The sequence below is a fragment of the Puma concolor genome, chromosome E3 (genome assembly GCF_028749965.1).
Source record: "Puma concolor isolate L17-30 chromosome E3, mPumCon1.1.hap2, whole genome shotgun sequence".
Taxonomy (NCBI): domain Eukaryota; kingdom Metazoa; phylum Chordata; class Mammalia; order Carnivora; family Felidae; genus Puma; species Puma concolor.
The window spans coordinates 9,356,197-9,375,020 of NC_141682.1; the positions used below are offsets into that span (position 1 = coordinate 9,356,197).

Below are 18,824 nucleotides of genomic sequence, written 5' to 3' on the forward strand. Positions count from 1 at the left end.
ACTCTGGAAGACCGTGCAGGAAGCCACCCTCAGAGCGGATGCTTCCACAGGAATACAATCCCATAAGGCTCATCCCTTCCTGTCGCCTGAGACGGTCAGAGCATTGCAACAGACACGACTGTCTGCACGACACACGTGTGGTGTTTTGAGAGCACGCTGGCTGCAGAAACGGCCACCTGAAATACAGGGTTACTACCCCTCAGGCAGTGGCTGAACCGCCCAACCTGGCCATCCCCAGCCCCATCCTAGTTGAGGGCGCAAGCAGTGGATGCTTAGGTGGACACACGGAATCTGATGGTCTTCATGGTGTAGTTTCAAGAACAAACCCGATGCAGGGTCACCGGTTTGAACGTGACACGATGCACGTCCCAAGGTGGGCTCTGCGTACTGTGCGGACCAGGTGGACCTGAGGTGCGCTCAGTAGGGCTGGAGGAAGGGCCCACTGTCAGATGTCTGGCAAGCACTGGGTGATTCTGGGGGAAGTGGGCTGCTTTGCTTAGTGGCTCTCCCGGCCCTAACGGGCCTCTCCCCAGCAAGCCTGGGTGTGCAGTTTCCCAGATGTACGTTTCCTGTGGAGCCCTTCATTGGCAGAACACCTTGCAGGCTCCGCGTTCACGGTGTTCCAAGGCCCAGCCTGTCAGGGCAAAGGCCTCACAGGCCCCATGGGGTAGACCCCCCCCACCCCTCGCCAGCTTGCAAGCCTACTGCGTTGCTCACCGGCAGGCCTACATCTAAATGCCCAGTGCGGGGTCTGGGAGGGTCACGACCTTGGGAAGAAGCTATCCTCTACCCTCCTGCTCCAAGTGAGCTTAGGGAGCCACCCGCCCTGCAGCCGGGCTCATATAGCCACTGGAAACTCAGCAGCCTCTCCATGGGTCTCCAGATCAATGCCACTTCACAGTGTGTGGTGGCCAGTGACTCCCCCAACCTGACAGGTGATAGAAGGTTCTAGAATGAAGACCAGTGCCTACCATGAACCTTTCTGGGCTACGATGGGGCCCTGGTTCCAAAGTTTGGCACTCAGCAAGTGGCTAGCGAGTGTATTTTGTCTCATGAGCAGAAGAGGGCTGGCTGAGCATCCAAGGTGAGCACCCCACAAAACACCAGCGCCAGGAAGCAAACTACACTGCGCCTTCCCCTACTTTTTAACAGCATGGGATGGGGAGGTGGGACCAGACTCTCCGGAGACTTCCCTCTCCTCATTGCATCGCCCACCTCCCTGGGATCAAGCATGACCTGGGCAGAGCCTGGCTCAGAGGCCATCACCAGCTCTGAAGTCGGACATAACTTCAAATGTTCTGTCGATTCTGTTCTCCAACTCACTTCCCAAATGAAAGGACTGGAGAATGGGCTATCAGGGAACTTCATTAAGAGCGAGGGATAAAGGAGAAAACGGTTTCAGGTGGTACCAACGTGTTTAAGCACAAACGATCCCACTGCCCTCAAACCGTGACAAGCCACACAGGTGGCCGCGGTGCGGGTCAAAGAGGACTGACCCGAGGCGCATTCCCATCACAACCAGCTCCCGGGCAGGGCTCACGCTGTTGTGATGTCAGGGTGCTGAGCAGTCTTCTCTGAAAAGCTAATTGGCTGGGGAGAAAGCCCCTTGTGCTGGGCTTCCCGCCCTTCCGTCCTGGCAGGCAGTCAACTCTGGAGCCGGTGCCCTGGCCAGGCCCAGCGCCAGCTCCCGGCCCCAGGGAGGTGGCTCACATAGGTCTCCCTTGAAAGGAGAGAGAGATCTGCAGGAGTTCCTGCCCCAGTTCTTGCTGCCTCCCGCCGGGACGGAACTCGGCCGACAGCTCCCTGAAGGTGGCGCACACGCGGCGGGCCTCGATGTGTCTGCGGTGGATGGCGTGTTTCCACTGGTGCCGCGCGGCACCCGTGAGCACGAGCAGAGAGCGGCGGGGCAAGGGGACGGCCACCTCCACCTCCTGGCACAGGACGGACCTGCTGGGAGCCATCACACCCTCCACCAAGGCCTCTGGGAAGCCGGATGGGGCCAGACAGAGCAGCAGGCTGCCGGGCGCCTCCCGGGACATGGACAGCACGGTCGGGGACAGGAGGTTGAGGCTCACCAGCCGCTCCCCCCACAGCCAGGCGTCGTCCAGGTGGGGGTCGATGGCCGAGCCCCGCTCAGGGCAGTAGTCCAGGTTACACTGCTCCACGGGCCGGAAGTCCTCCAGGATGGGGTACAGGCCCATCCTCCGCACCACCTCCCGGCTGAAGCTGGGGAGGCCTCTGAAGCCAGCGGTCTTTAGCTTCTGTTTCCTAAAGTTGACTTTGGGGCCATAGTCCTGAAGGGGGCGGACAAAAAAGAAGCAGAGAAGCGTCTTGAGTTTATAGGAATGGCTATCACAGACCAGGGCTGAAGAATCCGATCGCGGTGACCAAGACAAGCAAAAACTCCTGACTCCGTGGATCAGGATCTTGCTCTCCAGCAGCAGGAGGCCTGCACCAATGACAAACAGCCAACACTCAGACGTTGGTAAACGCTAAGGGAGAAAATAAAGCAGGAAAAGGACATGATGTGCTCAGGGGGATGTCTTAGACTACATGCCCCCGAAAGCAGAGCTAAAGACAGAAGGCCCATATGCAGGTAGGGTGTTTTGGGACGGGAGACCAAGGGGTCGGGATGTGGGCAGAAGGAGCGGCGAGGGAGGGCGGGCTAGCCCGAGGCAGCCTCATCAAGCTGATCGAAGCTGGGGATCAGAACCACGAGAGAGAAGTTAGCACACAGCCCAGGAGTCAAACTCCCAGCTCCACGCCCAGTCCCAAAAACACGGCCATGCAGACACTTGCCACGTGGGCATTCAAAGCAACACTAGGGCACAATGGCCAGAAAGCGGAAACAACCCAGTGTCTGCAATCGGACAAATGGATGAAGCAATGGTGGCAGAGCCACATGACGGAGGAGCTGTTTGTCCAGCTGCAAACAGCGTAGCACCGACACAGGCCGACGTTTTGGTCAGTGAGAGGAGCCGACATAAAAGGCCACATGTGATACAATCCCATTTGCATGAAATATCCAGAACAGGCAAATCCAGAAAGAAAGTAGATTAGTGGTTGCCAGGGTACAGGGGAACGGGGAGTGACTGCTAATGGGTACAGGTTGCCTCTGGGGTGATGGGCACGTTCCAGAAGTAAGGCAGTGGAGATGGCTGTGTGACATTATGAATATACCAAAACAAACCGTACGTGTTAAATGGGCAGATTTTACAGTGTGTGGGTTCTATCTAAAAAAAATAACCCCAAAACAAGTGTTAGGGAGGAAGCTTCTAGAATACACCTCAGACCTGTGGCCCAAGGGATGAGCATATCCTGGCCCCTGCAGTCCCCCTCTAGTGGAGGGGGGCAATGTCTGGTGGAAACATCTTTCTCCTGCCGGCTTTGGCACGACCGAGTGGCTGGGTCCTCCAGGCGGTGGCAGGCTAGAAGGGAGGGCTTGATGCTGGAGCATCTCAGGAGTACCGAGCAGGCTGCTGTGGGGACATCCCAGGAGCACCAAGCAGCAGGGGAAGCCCAGGCTGGGGTGGAAGGCCTGGTGGATTTGTAGCAGAGCAGTGAGTCCATCTGAGGGGCCATCAATGGGGGTCACCTTCCTCTCCAGTGGAAAGTGACAGAAGAGGGGTAAGGGAAGCTCCTGTGGGAATCCCAGTGACAGATCTGGGGGCTGGGACCTAAAGGGGTGGCAGTGGTAGGGGTGCTGTGTTCTCAGATCCCGAGTATGTCTGAAGGAAGAGAGCTGATGGGGATTACCAATGAGACACAGCGAGGAATCTGGAAAGCTCCACGGTTGCCAGCCTGAGCAGATGGAAGCTGGAATTTGCCAAGGTGGGGACACTACAGGGGGGCACGGGGGTGGGGATGAAGACTCAAAGCTCAGTTCAGGTCTGACAAATAGGAGAAGCCGGCCAGAGACACGAACGTGGGAGTTGTAAACACACACTCATGTCAGAGCCGTGACTCATGAAGCCTGGCAAGGGGGCGTCTGGAAGAGAAGAGGCCCCAGGACTGAGCCTGAAAGTCGGCCCCAGGGTTTAGGGCGCAGAGGCCGGGATGGAAGTGCTGAGTACAGTAAGTGGAACAGGAGGAGAGGAGCAGGAGACGGAATAAACAACTCTTCTGAGGAATCGGGCCGCAGAGAGAGCTAGAGCTTACTGGCAGTCTGGTGGAAAAGACCCAGTTGAGGCAAAACTAATGTCGGAGAGAGAGGGGAGCAACACCCGCCAGCATCTTCTGAGTCAGAGGGGGCTCGGCGGAGAGCCGGCGGGGGGGGAAGGGAAGGTTTGCAAGGAGAGCCGCAAAAGGGCCACCTTGGGGGAGGTTGGCATGACCTCCAGAGCAGGACGGCCCAGCTCAGGATTGGAGAGCCAGGACTGGGAGGCGCCCAGCGAGAGGAGCCAGACTTGACGGGGGCTGTGGTTTAGCGGAAGGAGGATAGCGAGGGACGAAAGGGCACAGGAGCAGCAGAGGAAGTGGCGTGATAACTGGCCAGGCACCGAAGTGGGGACGGAAAAGCCCACAGGAGGGGGAGGGAAGGAGAGCAGGCGGCCGATGGATGGCTCTCAGGTCCTGGCCGACAAGGCTGCAGAAAAGAGGGGCTGTCATTCCTGACAAAGAGGAGGCCCAGGACTCGGAGGCCCAAGTATCTCGAAACGGATGGGGAGAGGACTTCGGTGGGAAGGCGAGCGGCAGCCTTCCAGAAACCCTCTGAGCTGGGCACCAGTCTGCCTTACGGCCCCGCCTCACCGAGTCTGGTGCGTCTGGGGAAGCGGAGCAAGCTGGGCCCTCCTCCGCCCCTCCCTCCGCCCCTCCCTCCAGCACACCCACGCCCCAGCTGCCAGAGCCCCAAGGTCAGAGGAGCTCGCCCCCTAGCGGCCCTGGTGAGGGGGTGTCATGGGTTGTGGCTGCCGAGAGAGGCGCTGGGAGGGAGGTGAGCAAGGCACGGGGCAAGGAGTGTGCAGGGGCCCAGCAGGGTGACTCCTCTCTGACCAGCCAGCCTGGCCCTCCTGGAGTCCCCGGCTCTGGGCCGTCCTACCTGCTTCCTCCGTCCAGACTGGGAGAGCTTCCAAGGCTCCCGGTCCATCAGCTGTACCATCTCAGCTTCTTCCTCCCGGGTCACGAAGTCCTCTATCAGCGTCACACCAGGGAACGGGAAGGCCCAGCCTTCAAAGTCAGACTCCTCAGCCCCCACGGCCCAGCCAGTGTCAGAGTAGTAAATGAAGCGGTGTGTTTTCTGCAAAAGAAAGACGAGGGACCTGGAGCCGCCGAAGCCCTTCCTCACACTGTGTGTGCACCTTCCGGAGGCCCCTTCTTAGGAGCAGCCCCTGCCGAGAGCTTCTCCCTCCCCTGGTGCCACTTTGGGAAGCAGCTGGAGTCCAGACTAGGCTGAGAGAGGCAGTGATGCAGAAGCCCTGCCTGGGGCCCTCTCCTTTGTCACATTCCTCAGCTGTAGGTGGGAAGAGCATCCATGTAACCATTTTCTGTTCTGTTTTAAAGGTGGGGTGACCCAGGACGAATGAAGTTAAGGAACCGGCTGAAGGCTACACAGCCCAAGGCTGCCCGCGAGTTCACACTGTTCTAGCGTCACTGTGGGGTGTCTCCTGCCCTCCCCAGCGTCTAAAGGAAAGGACTCCGGAGCTGTTCAGAGGGCGAGCACGTTGGACAGCTAGAGGGAGAGGTGGGGAGGACTCCGGGCCCGGCCCTCCTCTGTGGTTGCCCAGGCACTGCCTCGATCTCCCTTCGAAGGAGAGAACTTGCCAGTCATCCTGGAGGAGTGCCCGGCTGACCCCCTCCTGCTGCAGTGCCTTCAGAATCTGCCCCAGGTTTCGGCCAGAGACCATCCGGGTCCCAGGCAGCCCCCGGCCAATGACTCAGCGCAGGTCTGGCTTTTCATACCCAACATGGGACTCCTCTACCAGTCAGTCTGCTCCGGAGCTCCCAACTGGGTTGGCCATGACTTTGTTCCAGTGGTGTGGCAGCACGAAGCCCTCCCTGCCCAATTAATTCTGCTCCCTCCCCTTTTGCATTTCATGGCCGTTGCTACCCACCCCATTGTCCTCTGTCTTCTAGCACTTCACACGGACATGTTACAGTTAGGGAGCCATCCTGGACCTTCTGCTCATCCCACAGACATCAAGTTGAGCAGGTGCTACCCCACAGTGCCCTGTGTCTCCACACCCATGGTCACAGGCAAAGTTCAGACTTTTGGCACTTTTCACGCTTTAATTGCGGTAAGAAAAAAAAAGTATATATATGTACACACGCATATGTACATATATGTACACATGTAAGTATATACGTATATATATAACGTATTCACCGCCTTCACCACCAAACCTTCACGTTGTGCACCCATCTCCAGCATTTTTTCATCACGTAAAAGCAAACCTCTGTACCCATTAAACCACAACTCCTTCTTTTCCCCCAGGCCCAGGCACCCATCATTCTACTTTCTGACTCTAAGAATCTGATTACTCTCTGAACCTCATATAAGTGGAATCCTACAACATTTACCCTTTTGTGACTGACATTTCAGTCAGTATAATGACCTCAGGATTCATTCATGTCGTAGATGTCAGAATGCCCTTCCCTTTTAAGGTGCGTAATATTCTGTACATATTGTGTCACATTTTGTTTATCCACTCATCCACTGATGGATGCTTACATCGCTTCCACTTTTTAGCTACTGGGAATGAGGCTGCTGTGAAGGTGGGTGTACAAATCTCTCTTCAAGTGTCTGCTTTCAATTCTTTTGGGTGTATACCCAGAATTGCTGGATCATACAGTAATTCTACTCTTAATTTACTGAGGAATCACCATACTGTTTCCCACTGACCCTTCCAAGCTTTTGCCAGGGACACTGTGACAGTTTCTTCCTTGGCTTCCCAGGCTCCATACTTTCCTATCCTCCCCTCCCCCTCCCAGGATCTTTCTAAAACTCACGTGTTAACTTCCTTTAAAACCCTCAGCAGCTCTCCATGGCCCTCAGGACAAATCCAGGCTATCCAGCAGCCACACACAGAGCCCTCTGTGATCAGGCCCCACTGACCACCCCCCCAAGCATCACCCTCCTTCCAAACACACGCACCTACCCCAGGCCTTTATCTAAGCAGCTCCCCCAGTGGAAATGTCCTCGCCCACCTCAAAGGTTCTAAGTACTTTTTCATTAATTAACTGGAATTAATTTCCTCCTTGCCCACTTCTGCCCAACGGTTTCTAGGACCTTCGCCTGGCCTGGTTTTCGGCATCCTTTCCTCTTTCCGGTTCGTCTCCCCACTCCGTGAAGCTCCTGGCCCCACGGGGGTTACGTGGAGGTCCGCTGTCACACTACCCCCCACCCCCAGGGCTCAGAGGGGAGTTGCAGTCAGATGGCACCCACTCCAGCCCCTTCCAATCCAAACCCCCCTCAAAGCACTCATCTGATCCTGCAACGCCCCCACGGCGAGGGTCTCTGACACGGGTTGAACCGGGGCCCATCTTCGTAGCCAGTTTGGGCCTCAGTTTCCCTATCTGAAGAAGGGAGTTATGGCACGGCCCCTCCCCAACCCTCACCTGCGGGGGGTGCTGCCAGGGCGGGTCACCTCCGCGCTGCCGCTCGCAGATCAGACAGGTCCGGATGCCCTTGCAGCCGCATTCCCGGAGGACTTCGGGGGCCGCCACCGCCGCAGCCGCCATCGCCGCGTCCTGGCGGCGAAAGCGCAGGCGCGGGGCCGCGGGGGCCGCTGGGAGTCGTAGTCAGCCCGCGGGGCACGAGGTCCGCCGGGCCGCTTCCTTCCGGTCGTCGCCCCCGACGGGCTCGCGCGGCGCCGCCTCCAGAGCTCCGCCAGCCGTGGACGTTAACTTCGGTCTCCAGGAGGCACGGACTCGGCCGGACGCCGGTGCCGCCGACCGGCCAGCGCGGGTCGCGTCTCCTCGCCATGGGCCCCCTCTCGGCGCGGCTGCTCATGCAGCGGGGGCGTCCCAAGAGCGACCGGCTGGGGAAAATCCGGAGCTTGGAGTAAGAGGCGGGCCGGGGGCGACGGGGGTCCGCCGGGCCGGGGGGGTGGGGGGGTGGGCGGGGGACACACAGCCCGCCACCCGGGCCTGCGTCGCCCGCTGGGAGTGAAGAAAGTCTGCGACCCATGCCCACTCCCTCCCTGGCCCCGTTATCGCCTTGTCGGTTAGGCGGAGGCTGATCACTGGGGCCAAACTCAGGGCTGCCGTTATGAGAGGGGCCGGCTGGGCCCTGAGTGGCCTTTTCCCTGAAGGGGGCCCGGGCTTAGGGGGAGACAGTCCTGCAGAAAGGGTATTGAGCAACTTGTTGAGCTAATTCCCGAGGCCCAGGGCAGCACAGAGGAGTTCCCATAGAGGATGAGGGAAAGCGTTCTGGAGGTGCCAGCTGTACTCAGTTGTAAAGTAGTTACTAGATTTTAAGAAGGAAAAGCTGTGCACGAAGGTGATCCTCTGCTGGAAAAGGCTTTGGAGGCACCCTGGACTGTCCTGGGGGGGGGGCGCTCCTCCCCTCCCCTCCCCCCCTCAGCCCTCCCTGTCTGCCCCCACCCAGCTTGTCTGGCCTGAAGCTGCTCTCGGAGCACTTGGACCCCAAGCTCCTGAGCCGCTTGACGCAGCTGCAAGAGCTGGACCTTTCCAACAACCAGCTGGAGACGCTGCCCGCCAATCTGGGCTTGTCCCACCTGCGCATCCTCCGCTGCGCCAACAACCAGCTGGGAGACGTCACTGCCTTGTGTCAATTCCCGCAGCTTGAGGAGCTGAGCCTGGAAGGCAACCCCTTCCTGACTGTAAGTAGGGTACCCCGTCCCCCACCTGCCCCGTACCCAGGGCCGGCACGCTTGGGCTGAGCCACAGGTGGACACTGAGCCACTCTCCCTCATCCCCCAGGTCAGTGACAACCTGAAAGTCTCCTTTCTCCTGCCCAAGCTCCGTAAGGTCAATGGCAAGGATGCTTCCTCCACTTCCTCTCAGGTGGAGAACCTAAACCGGGAGCTGACCAGCAGGGTAAGGGAGCCAGCAGGCTTCTCTGGTGTTTGGAAACGCTTGGAGACCTTGAGGAATGAGCAACACTGGGGGAACCCCGAGTGAGGGTCACGGGAGTGCTCTGCCCTGATACTGAGTGGCTCTGCCCTGATACTCAGTGGCCTTTATGTCCTAGCCTGACATGTTGCTCTGAGCCTGGCTGTGGTGCTTGGTCTCTCGTCCTGAGAGGTCTGGCTCTCCAGGTGTGGGAGCGGGGCCCGGCCAGGGAGGCTAAGACACTTTCAAGTAACCTTACTCTGGGCCCGCTTCTCCTTGGGGCTGTTGCTCACGTGTGGGTTGTTTAGGACTGTGTATGCTGTAGCTAAGAAGGCTGTGGTTCAGGGAGACTTCCAGGAGACAGTGAGGTGGAGACAATTGGGGCCAGAAGATTGGATGCAGAGGTTCCACAGAGGGTCCAGGAGATCTGGGGTGGGCTGGGCTTGAATCTGGTCCCTCTGGTGGCAGGTCACCGCTCACTGGGAGAAGTTCATGGCCACACGGAGCCCAGAGGAGGAGGCAGAGAAGGCCCAGGCTGACTTTGTGAAGTCCGCAGTCAGGAACGTCCGCTATGGGCCTGAGTCCCTCAGCGAGTTCACCCAGTGGCGGGTATGGCCTCACCCTGCTGTGCTGGGAGTTGGTTCTCCCAGATCCTCTATGGCTCCCATGCCTTCAGCTGCCCTGGAAGCCTCTGGCCATAAGGATTTATGGGAGAGTGGCATGGGTCAGGGAAGGCTGACTTAATGGTTGCATGGGAAGCACAGGCTGTTTGTCCCAGCAGTTGGGGAGGGGCTGGGGGCCCCTAGGACTGCATGTACCCAGTTTCCTGATGTCCTGGCCCCACATAGGTGCAGATGATTTCTGAGGCGCTGGTGGCCTCTGGTGGGACCCAGGTGCATGAGACCGGCATCCCGGAGAGGCCTTCAAAAGCCACAGCCGCCCAGGAGCCCAGGGTAGGTGTATCATGCAGCTCTCAAGGCTCCACAGGCCTGTCTTGGCCTTTCCCGCCTAGGGAGACTAGAGGAGGGAAGGGGAGGGGTCCTGGAAATGAGCCCAGGAGATGGCCTCTGATGCCTGGGCGAGTTCAAGCTGACCTTGGGCCAACCCTGGCTTTCTACACCCATGGGGGAGAGATGCAGAGGAAGGAAGCCCTGGGCAGATGGGCCCATGGTCACCAGGCTCTTCTCAGCCCAGCCTTGACCCCCTCCACAGGCCAGACCGATGGCCTTGAAACGATCGGGTGACGTCTCACTCAGCTTGTCTCCCAGCAAGCGGGGATGCCCCTCCCCACCGGCCCATGTGGAAGGCAGCCCCATGGGCTCCGATGGCAGCCAGGTAAGCTCGCAGGGGCCAGGAAGCAGCTGGGCAGCTGGCAGGGAGTGAGGGCTGGGGCAGCTGTGAACCCCACCTCTGCCCCCACAGCCTGCCCTGGACCTGGAGCCCCTGCACTTTCTGCAGTGTCACAGCAAGAACAACAGCCCTCGGGACCTGGAGACCCAGCTCTGGGCCTGCGCCTTCGAGCCGGCCTGGGAGGAGGGTACATCCTTGTGGGGCAGGCAGGGCCAGGGTGACAGCCAAGGGAACGAGCAGGAACAAGCTTTCTGGTCAGGGGGCCGCCTCGGTGGATGGGGGACCTGCGAGAGACAGCTCATGAAGTGTCGTCAAGGCCAGGAAGGAGCTGCTGGGGCAAACCTCACAGGAAACGCTTTTACTTAGGCTGACCCCTCACAACAGGGCAGGCAGGGGCCACATCACAGACCGTGGCCACGTGTGGCGGGGAGGCCGTGTGTGTGATAGACTGTCAGACGGGCATCGTACTGCACAAGTACAAGGCGCCTGGCGAGGTGAGTGCCGGGGCCCTGCTTGTGCGGGACTGTGGGCAGAGTGCCGGGGTTGGGAGCCCAGGCTCAGCCACCCGCTCGCTAGGTGACTCTGTTCTGCCGGGCTTCAGTGCCGCAGGCCTGACCTAGCAGGCACCGTGCGCACGTAGCCCTGCCCCTTAGTGACGCCCTCTCCCTCCTCTCCCCCAGGAGTTCTTCTCGGTGGCCTGGACAGCCCTGACAGTGGTCACGCAGGCAGGCCACAAGAAGCGCTGGAGTGTGCTGGCGGCTGCAGGCCTGCGGGGCCTGGTCCGGCTGCTGCACGTGCGTGCTGGCTTCTGCTGCGGAGTCATCCGGGCCCACAAGAAGGCCATCGCCACCCTCTGCTTCAGCCCCACCCACGAGACCCACCTCTTCAGTAAGACCCTCTCCCACACCCCTGAGGTGTCCCCAGCACCCAGACGCCTCAGTGCGCCCTCCCCAGCACGGTAGGGAGCTCCTGCTGCTGGCGGGCTTCATGGCTGGCGCCACGCTCTGCTCTGGCAGTAGTAGAAACAGCGTGGCTTTGTGGACGACTGACAGGGTGTCAGATCCTGGCTTTGCCCCCAGCTGCTCCATGGCCTTGAAGCTTTCCCACAGCCTGGGCTGCTCTGTGACCTGGGTGGACACCCCTGCCCCCCAAGAGTGGTAAGCCAGACAAGGGTGATGTGTGAGCAGAGGCCTAAGAAGATGGCTGCCTGCCGTGGGGCACGTTAGATTAGGGCGAGGTAGGCAGCATAGGCACTCGAGCCCTCCGTGGCCCAGCTGTGGCCCGGCCTGCCTCGGGCTGGCCTTGTGACCACGGCCTCAGCCTGGAATGGAGTCCACGGGAGGGAGCAGGGCCTCCTCAGAGCCGCCTCTCCCCTTCCCATCCCCTGCCCAGCGGCCTCCTATGACAAGCGGATCATCCTCTGGGACATCGGGGTGCCCAACCACGATTATGAATTCCAGGCCAGGTGATGATGCTGAGGGGCGGGGCGCGGGGGCGGGGCGCCAACACAGGGCCGCGGCCTCACACTCTTCCCCACCTGCCGGCAGCCAGCTGCTCACACTCGATGCTGCCTCCATCCCGCTGCGCCTCTGCCCTGTGGCGTCCTGCCCGGAGGCCTACCTGCTGGCTGGCTGCGAGGGTGGCTGCTGCTGCTGGGACGTGCGGCTGGACCAGCCTCAGAAGAGGAGGTGAGGCCGGCCCGGGAGGCCTCGAAAGCCTGGCCGCGGCCAGTCCAGATGTCTGACCCTGAGTGGGACTGCCGGGGGTGGTGCCCAAGCTGTGCCCTGTTCTGGGCAGCCAGAGGCTGTTTTCAGGGTCCTCTTCCCAAGTCTGGTCTGTCCCCACCTCCTGCCAGTCTCTCGAGGAAAGCCTCGTGACCCATTCCTTCCCTGGTGTTCAGTGGGGGGGAGGGGGACCGGGCCGGGTCACTTCTCAGAGCTGTGATCACCTCACCTTTGAGGGCAATGGGGAGGCGCGGGGCTCATCTGTACCACCTGGTAGGCCAGAGACTGAGCTCAGCATAGCATCCCTGCCCTTGCGGGGCTCACAGCCTTGTAGCAGAGACAGGCATTAACAAAGATGGCCTGTTACCCCCAAGGTGTGAGGTCAGGTGCAAAGGAAGACTAAGGTACCATGTGAGCCTAGCAGGGAGTCAGGCAGAGGGGGGAGGTGCTCACACAGAGGCAGCAGCCTGTGCACAGGGTGGGGACAGCTGCCTGACCTGGGAGGTCTGGCCCAGCTTGGGAAGCTGGAGGAGATGGCACAGGAGGTGGTGAGGTTGCTCGGGCCGGGGCCACTGGCCGTTGGCCCCGGTAAGATTGTGAATTTTGTCCTAAATGCAGTCGATGGCCTGGGAAGAACCTTAGAGGTGGGTGACAGGAGTGAGGCAGCTGCTACATGGAGGCAAATCCCAGAAGCTTCAGCACAGGCTGGAGCAGTTGTCTGGCCCAGTGCTGGTGGTGGCCCTGTGCCACACCTGGTTAAGCCCTGGGCCTGCCCCCTACCCTTTGCCCACCCACATGTCTGGGGTCCAAGCCCTATGGTGGCCCACGCCTCAGATGGGTCTGCTGCTCCTCAGCTGCCTATCTGGCTCCAGGTGGCACGGGGACCGTGTGCAGCTGCCGGGCAGCCTTTCCAAGCAGCGTCGACCCCATACGCTTCTCAGCTTGGAAAAGTGCAGCAGTCACTTCCCACCACCCTCTGGCTCCCTGCACCGGCCCAGAACTGCCTGCCTCTCCAGACCATTCCCAGCCCCGCCCCCCAGGATGGGGTGGGAGAACCAGCCCCTCCTGCTCCTGAGTTCCCACCACCTGTGGCTGTGTCCCCAGAGGTGCTGGCTCCCCTTCCAGGGCAAAGCCGAACCTCTCCAGGGCCCGGGACAGATCTTGTCGCATCTCCTAGTTGGGGCAGAGGGTACATCTAGAGGCACACGGCTCCTGTCCATGCAGGGGTAGCTGACCGGTATCTGCTGCTGCCCCGCAGGGTGTGTGAGGTGGAGTTTGTCTTCTCCGAGGGCTCGGAGGCACCAGGGCGGAGAGTGGACGGGCTGGCGTTTGTGAATGAGGATGTCGTGGGTGAGTGAGCCCTGCTCAGGGACAGCCTGGCTTCCTGAGAACCAAGGATAGACCCCGGTAAGGCCTTTGTGGGTCGCTTCTCCCTGGGCTGGGTTTTTTGGTTTAAAATTTTTTTATTTTGAGAGAGAGCACAAGCGGGAGAGGGGCAGAGAGGAGAGACAGAATCCCAGGCAGGCACCGCACCATCAGTGCAGAGCCCAACGTGGGGCTCAAACTCCCCAACTGCGAGATCGTGACGTGGGATGAGATTAAGAGTCGGATGCTTAACCGACTGAGCCACTCAGGCGCCCCTCCCTGGGCTGGGGTTTAGGGGCTTCTGAGGGGTCCCCGCTACGCAACAGAAGTGTTTGTGGAGAGGGCCCCCCCCCAACCCCAGTTCTCGCCCGCAGCCTCCAAGGGGAACAGCCTGGGCACCATCTGCCTGTGGAGCTGGAGCCAGACATGGGTGGGCCGGGGCAAGCAGTCCACACTAGCGGTGGTGGTCCTGGCTCGGCTGCAGTGGTCACCCACCAAGCTGGCCTACTTCTCGCTCAGCACCTGTCCTGGTGAGCCTCTTCCCCCACCCCCAGCCACCCCATCCTGCCCTCCACCTCCCGGAGCTCTGCCCCACCTTCAATCTCAACGTGTGTGTCCTGGCAGATGAGGGCATCGTGCTCTGTGGAGACGAGGAGGGCAACGTGTGGGTCTACGACGTCAGGCACATCCTGACCCAGCAGCCTCCACTGCCGGCAGCTCCACAGGCCCCGACGCAGGTAGGCACCGCGTGTCCCTCTCCTGCCGCCGGGACTGCTGTGTAGGAAGCGGGAGCCCAGCCCCCCTCTCTTCCCCCCAGATCCTTAAGTGGCCCCAGCCCTGGGCCCTCGGCCAGATGGTGACCAAGACCATGGTGAACACAGTGGTGGCCAACCCCACCTTTACCTACCTCACCGCTCTGACAGACTCCAATATCGTGGCCATCTGGAAGAGACCGTAGCCAGAGCAGCGCCTCCTGCCTGTCGCGGAGCACCAGGGACACAACTTAACTTATTCAGCTTTGGGGCTAATGACAGGGAGCTTTTTATCAGCGAATGTTTTTATTAAAGTCTCTACTGTTTAAGAGAAGACTGGAGAGCGGTTTGTGGCCCCGTCTGGCGTTCCTAGTCTGAGACGGGCAGGCGGACCTGGCAGCTGAGGGACTCCTGGAAGCACTGCCTCCCTGGCCGCCCCCAGCTTTGCACTTGTTGGTCTAGAATGAGGGATCGCGCCACCTTCTCAGACAAAACTCTGAGTCTTCCACTCTGAAATACAGCCCCAGAGTAACCGTGCAAGAGGTCATCTACCTCCATGGAGCCTCGCAATCCACATGCTGTGTGGTCACCTTGCTTTAGCCCACATCCAGGTCTCTTCCTGCCACACTTTTATTTGGAAGGTAAAACAGACTCTATGTACGTACACATTGGCTCTGGTGGGAGGGGCTCACCAGGATGTCCCTGAAGCTGGAGAAGCAGCTACTTGAGGCCTGGAGAAGGTTCCAGTGCAGGTGCCAAGCAAGACCCCTCCAGCTTTCTATTCGATGCCTTCTTGCTTGTCTTTGATGGCCACCTGAGCAGAGAGGGGCAGCAGAGCACTTAGCCGGAGAGGCCTGGGGCTGGGTGCCGGGAACACAACCCCAGGGTCCCTGACAGAGGTCTGCCAGGGAACTGCCACCCTGGCCCCTCTCCTGGGAGCTGGGCAGTCCGCAGCGGCCCCACCCCATCTGTGCAAGGTGCAGATGACACAGATGTTAAAATCTGACAAGCCGTGGATCTTTCCCGCTCTATCTTGGGTCTAGACTTTGAGCCCCCCCCCCCCTGCAGGGACAGGTGTGGCCATCCCCCCTAACTATGGGACCCCCACCCCAGGATGAGCTGCCCCCTCCAGAAATGCCCTGGAAGCAGCCAGGCCTTACAAACCAGAGTAGCCGGCACCATAGAGAAGACTTGGGGGAGGAGCCCCAAGGGGCCACAAGAGCACCCAAGGAAAGCCTGGAGCCCTCAGTAAGGTCCCACCCATGCGTGCAGACAGAAGGCTCCATAACCCCTTAGTCCGCACTTGCTCGAGACTATAGTCACATCCCTGCTCTGTCACCACCTGCCCCCAATGGTTGCCCCGGATGTGGGCACGAGAACATCCCCGCCCCCCTGCACAGCTGGCTCCTCACCCGGAATCGCTCTTCCAGCAGCGAGAGCTCACTGATGAGGTCTGTGATGGCATTGGTGAAGGCCTCCTGGGGGCTGTAGTCCGGTGTGGTCTGCACCCGAATGATGATCTTGTGCTCCAAGGGGTGGGGGACTTTGTAGCCCGCAAACAGCACCTGGGGGTCCTTCAGCAGCTGTCTGGGACACACAGATGGCCAGTGTGACGCAGGGAGGCTGAGCCTAGCACCCCTGGGGATTACCAGGCCTATAACCAAGGAATCTTCCCATTGGGTTGAAACCTATAAGCAAATACAGCCGGGGGGCTGACCCCAGGTGGCTCCCTGCTCTTGATTTCCCCAAAAAAAATCCTGAAAGAAAACGCTTCGAAGATAGACCACATGGGGAAGCCTCTCATAAACACATCTGTGGGAATCCCACGTGGTAAGCAGGATTTCCAGAAAACTTCCCTCAGGGGAAGTCAAAAGAGCCCTCCCTAGGCAGCCAGGATTCAGTAAACCAGAACACAAAATACGAAGCCCAGCTTCCAGCCCGATGAGAGCAGTAAAGGCAGCAGGGGGAGAAATCGAAGTCCTCTGGGCAACACGGGCTGGCAGCTGCTGCCCACACACCGAGGGCCTCGTTCTGCAAGGCTGTGGCGAAGTGAACTGAAGCCCGGGGGACGTGCCTCGCCTTGCATGGGAGCGGCGAGGCCCCAGGAGGGCCTGAGCACCACCACCCGGCTCAGGGCAGGACTCGGCCAGAGAGAAGACAGGCGGCCAAGTCCACCTCCTCCTTTCAGCCGGGAGACCGGGCAGGCTCCATGCCCACGACCTCAAACCTTGGAAAGACCCGGCCTCACCGATAGTGCTTTTCATCAGTGAAACAAATCCTTGGGCCAGAACAGCAATCGCATCTGGCCGGGATCTCACTGGCGTAAACAAACACCCACCAACCCATATCCGCGCTCTGTCCACAGGGGCGCCAGATCACCACAGCCTCTCTCCCACCTCTTTCCTTTACTCTGTACGTTACAGTCTCTGGCACGTGTTATCTTGGCATGCCAGGTGTTACTGAGGTCACCGTGACAAACCGGGGTGGCTGGGGTGGGGGGCCACTAATCCTGACTGCTGCTCCGTGCCCAGCCCCAAAACACAAGTAGGTCTGCTCTCCTCTGGCTCACTGCGCGTTCGCTTCCTTTCCTCAGCTAGATGAGCCAACACAGAAACATGGCTACGTGAACCGACACGGGTCAGTGTCCTGCAGAAAATGCACGTTTACGTGCGAGCTGCCAGAACAAGCACCCAGATCTTCCAGTAGCTCAGAAAGACCAGGAAATCTGGAATTTCTGCTCTGCCTCAGAGAGCCCCCTAAACACTGCCCAAGAGCCTTTGACTTGGAACTTACGATTTAATGATGTTTCCTAGCGTGTGGTCTTCTTTGTTGATGGTGAACAAACAGGCATTGGGTACCTTGGTGTCCTTGTTAATGGTAATCCTAGGAAGAGACAAGAGCAACTGATGGGGAACAGGGTCTCTCCTCCTCCAAGTCTAAACCCTGCCCTTCAACACTGGCCCAAGTCCTACCTCCTCCTGGAAGCCTTCCTCAATCTCTTCAACCATAAAGACCTCTGACTCAGCGCGCAGGGTGGCTACGCCCTGATTCTGCCGGGACCCTCACCTACTCTGGACTGTTCCTTGTTCTTAAAGCAGAGTTCCTCCACCTTGGCACCACTGGCATTTAAGGGCGGATAGTTCGTTTTTGTCGGGGGCTGTCTTGTACACCGCAGGACACGACCGGTATCCCTGGTCCCTACTCACTAACTGCCAGGAGCACCCCCTTCATGACAACGAAAAATGCAGACACTGCCAAAGCCCCCCTGGGGGGCAAAATGGGCCCCAGTCGACAACCCCTGCTCCCAAGGGAGACTAAGTGGCTGGTAAGGGCTAGACCACAGAGCCCTCCCTGCATGCCAGGCTGTTAAGAGAAGGAAAAGCCGATGCTTAATTGGCTTTCCGTAAATTACCTCGTTAAGCTCCCCTAAGAGAAAATCCTGTGATTGAATACAGCAAGAAGCCCATTTTCCAGAGGAGGCTTCAAGCAGATTAAGTCACTTGCCCAAAGGTATGGAGACGTTAAGTGGGGGATCCAGGAGCCAAGTCCAGTCTGAGACCACGAGACACCCTTCTCCTTCCCCCTGCAGGCAAGAGGTCACCCAGGGTTCCCCACGGGCGAGTGAAGATCGGACTAGAGCCTAGGAGTCATCACTCTGGCTGCATCAGGAGGATGAAAGCAGCGGCCAGGAAGAGAAATGAGGAGGCTGTCGGATCCCAGAGGAAAAGCACTCTGGCATCAGGTACCCTGAGTTCCGATACAGACCGCCACTTCCTGTGTGCCGGGGCAGTTACTCAGCCTCTCTGAGCCTCAGTTTCCTCCTCTGCAGAATGGAGACATTCACCACCGCCCGGCAGGACAGTCTCAAGTTTGGCGTACGCAGGGCGAAGCGGACGGGACGCCCAGTAAAAAGCTGCTTCCGTCCTCCCGGCAGTGGACGAGCCGGAGGAGCCCCGGACACTGCCCGCGACCCCCGGCCCGCCCCGCCTCCACTTACTTCTTCTCGCCCTCGAAGAGCAAGAACGACTCGAAGGCGGGAGGGGCGTTCATCCTAGCGTCGCAGCCGCCACCACCGCCGCCGGCAGAATCCTATAACACCACCTCTTCCGGGTTAGAGGCTGCTTCCGGGTTACTCCGGCCGGGCCGAACCCGTGTGAAGACCGGCTGATTGCCCCCTATCGGCCCGGAGGATGTACCGCAGGCACGAGAAAAGTCCGTGGGACCGAAGGCCGGGGGTGGGGGGGGGGCTGGTGGTTCTGCGCATGCGTCAACCCGGAGTCGGCTCCGTGTGCTCGTTCCCCTGTGGGCGCGCTTCGGCCCCCGCTAGCGGTGCGGGCAGCTGCTCTGCTCGTGCTGAGAGGGCCTCACCGGTGCCCCTCTCCGCTTCCCCGTGCCCCTTGATCCTTCTTTGGAGATGTGCCCTCGGAGTACCCAGCGAGGCCCTCGGAGGATGGAGCCAGGGCGCAGTGGGCAGCTGTGGCCGGCGGGGGGCGGAAGACGCCTCACGGGCTCCCGGTCCCCGGGCCAGTGGGTTGTGAAGCCCCCGCCAAGGCCGCCTGCCACGGGCCCCCGGCTGTGCCGTCCCTGGCTGGCCAAGGGGGCTTGTGGCCTAATGAGCTTC

At 59.9% G+C, this 18,824-nt stretch overlaps 3 protein-coding genes across 4 annotated transcripts; 1 reads left to right on the forward strand and 2 right to left on the reverse strand.

Annotated features, from left to right (window-relative positions):
- Positions 1-1,347: 1,347 nt before the first annotated feature.
- On the reverse strand, positions 1,348-7,713 carry ALKBH4 (alkB homolog 4, lysine demethylase). Its single transcript, XM_025923203.2, has 3 exons — positions 7,555-7,713; positions 5,039-5,236; positions 1,348-2,294 (listed from the first exon to the last, which is right to left on the reverse strand). The coding sequence occupies exons 1-3, from the start codon at positions 7,675-7,677 to the stop codon at positions 1,707-1,709; spliced, it is 909 nt and encodes a 302-aa protein (XP_025778988.1). The 5' UTR covers positions 7,678-7,713; the 3' UTR covers positions 1,348-1,706.
- A 58-nt stretch (positions 7,714-7,771) lies between these two features.
- LRWD1 (leucine rich repeats and WD repeat domain containing 1) lies at positions 7,772-17,003 on the forward strand. 2 transcript variants are annotated; one of them, XM_025923192.2, is made up of 15 exons: positions 7,772-7,999; positions 8,546-8,780; positions 8,881-8,997; positions 9,481-9,621; positions 9,861-9,965; positions 10,225-10,347; positions 10,435-10,549; positions 10,747-10,856; positions 11,043-11,250; positions 11,755-11,827; positions 11,910-12,050; positions 13,345-13,436; positions 13,826-13,981; positions 14,076-14,188; positions 16,797-17,003. In XM_025923192.2, exons 1-15 carry the CDS (start codon positions 7,920-7,922, stop codon positions 17,001-17,003), a joined length of 2,016 nt encoding a protein of 671 aa, XP_025778977.1. In that variant the 5' UTR covers positions 7,772-7,919. The 2 variants fall into 2 exon arrangements, with proteins under 2 accessions (XP_025778977.1, XP_086547926.1); XM_086691800.1 differs by lacking the exon at positions 16,797-17,003 and adding an exon at positions 14,269-14,537 and having other exon boundaries at positions 7,774-7,999.
- On the reverse strand, positions 14,816-18,331 carry POLR2J (RNA polymerase II subunit J). Its single transcript, XM_025923193.2, has 4 exons — positions 18,201-18,331; positions 16,997-17,086; positions 15,616-15,790; positions 14,816-15,017 (listed from the first exon to the last, which is right to left on the reverse strand). The coding sequence occupies exons 1-4, from the start codon at positions 18,251-18,253 to the stop codon at positions 14,982-14,984; spliced, it is 354 nt and encodes a 117-aa protein (XP_025778978.1). The 5' UTR covers positions 18,254-18,331; the 3' UTR covers positions 14,816-14,981.
- Positions 18,332-18,824: the final 493 nt, after the last annotated feature.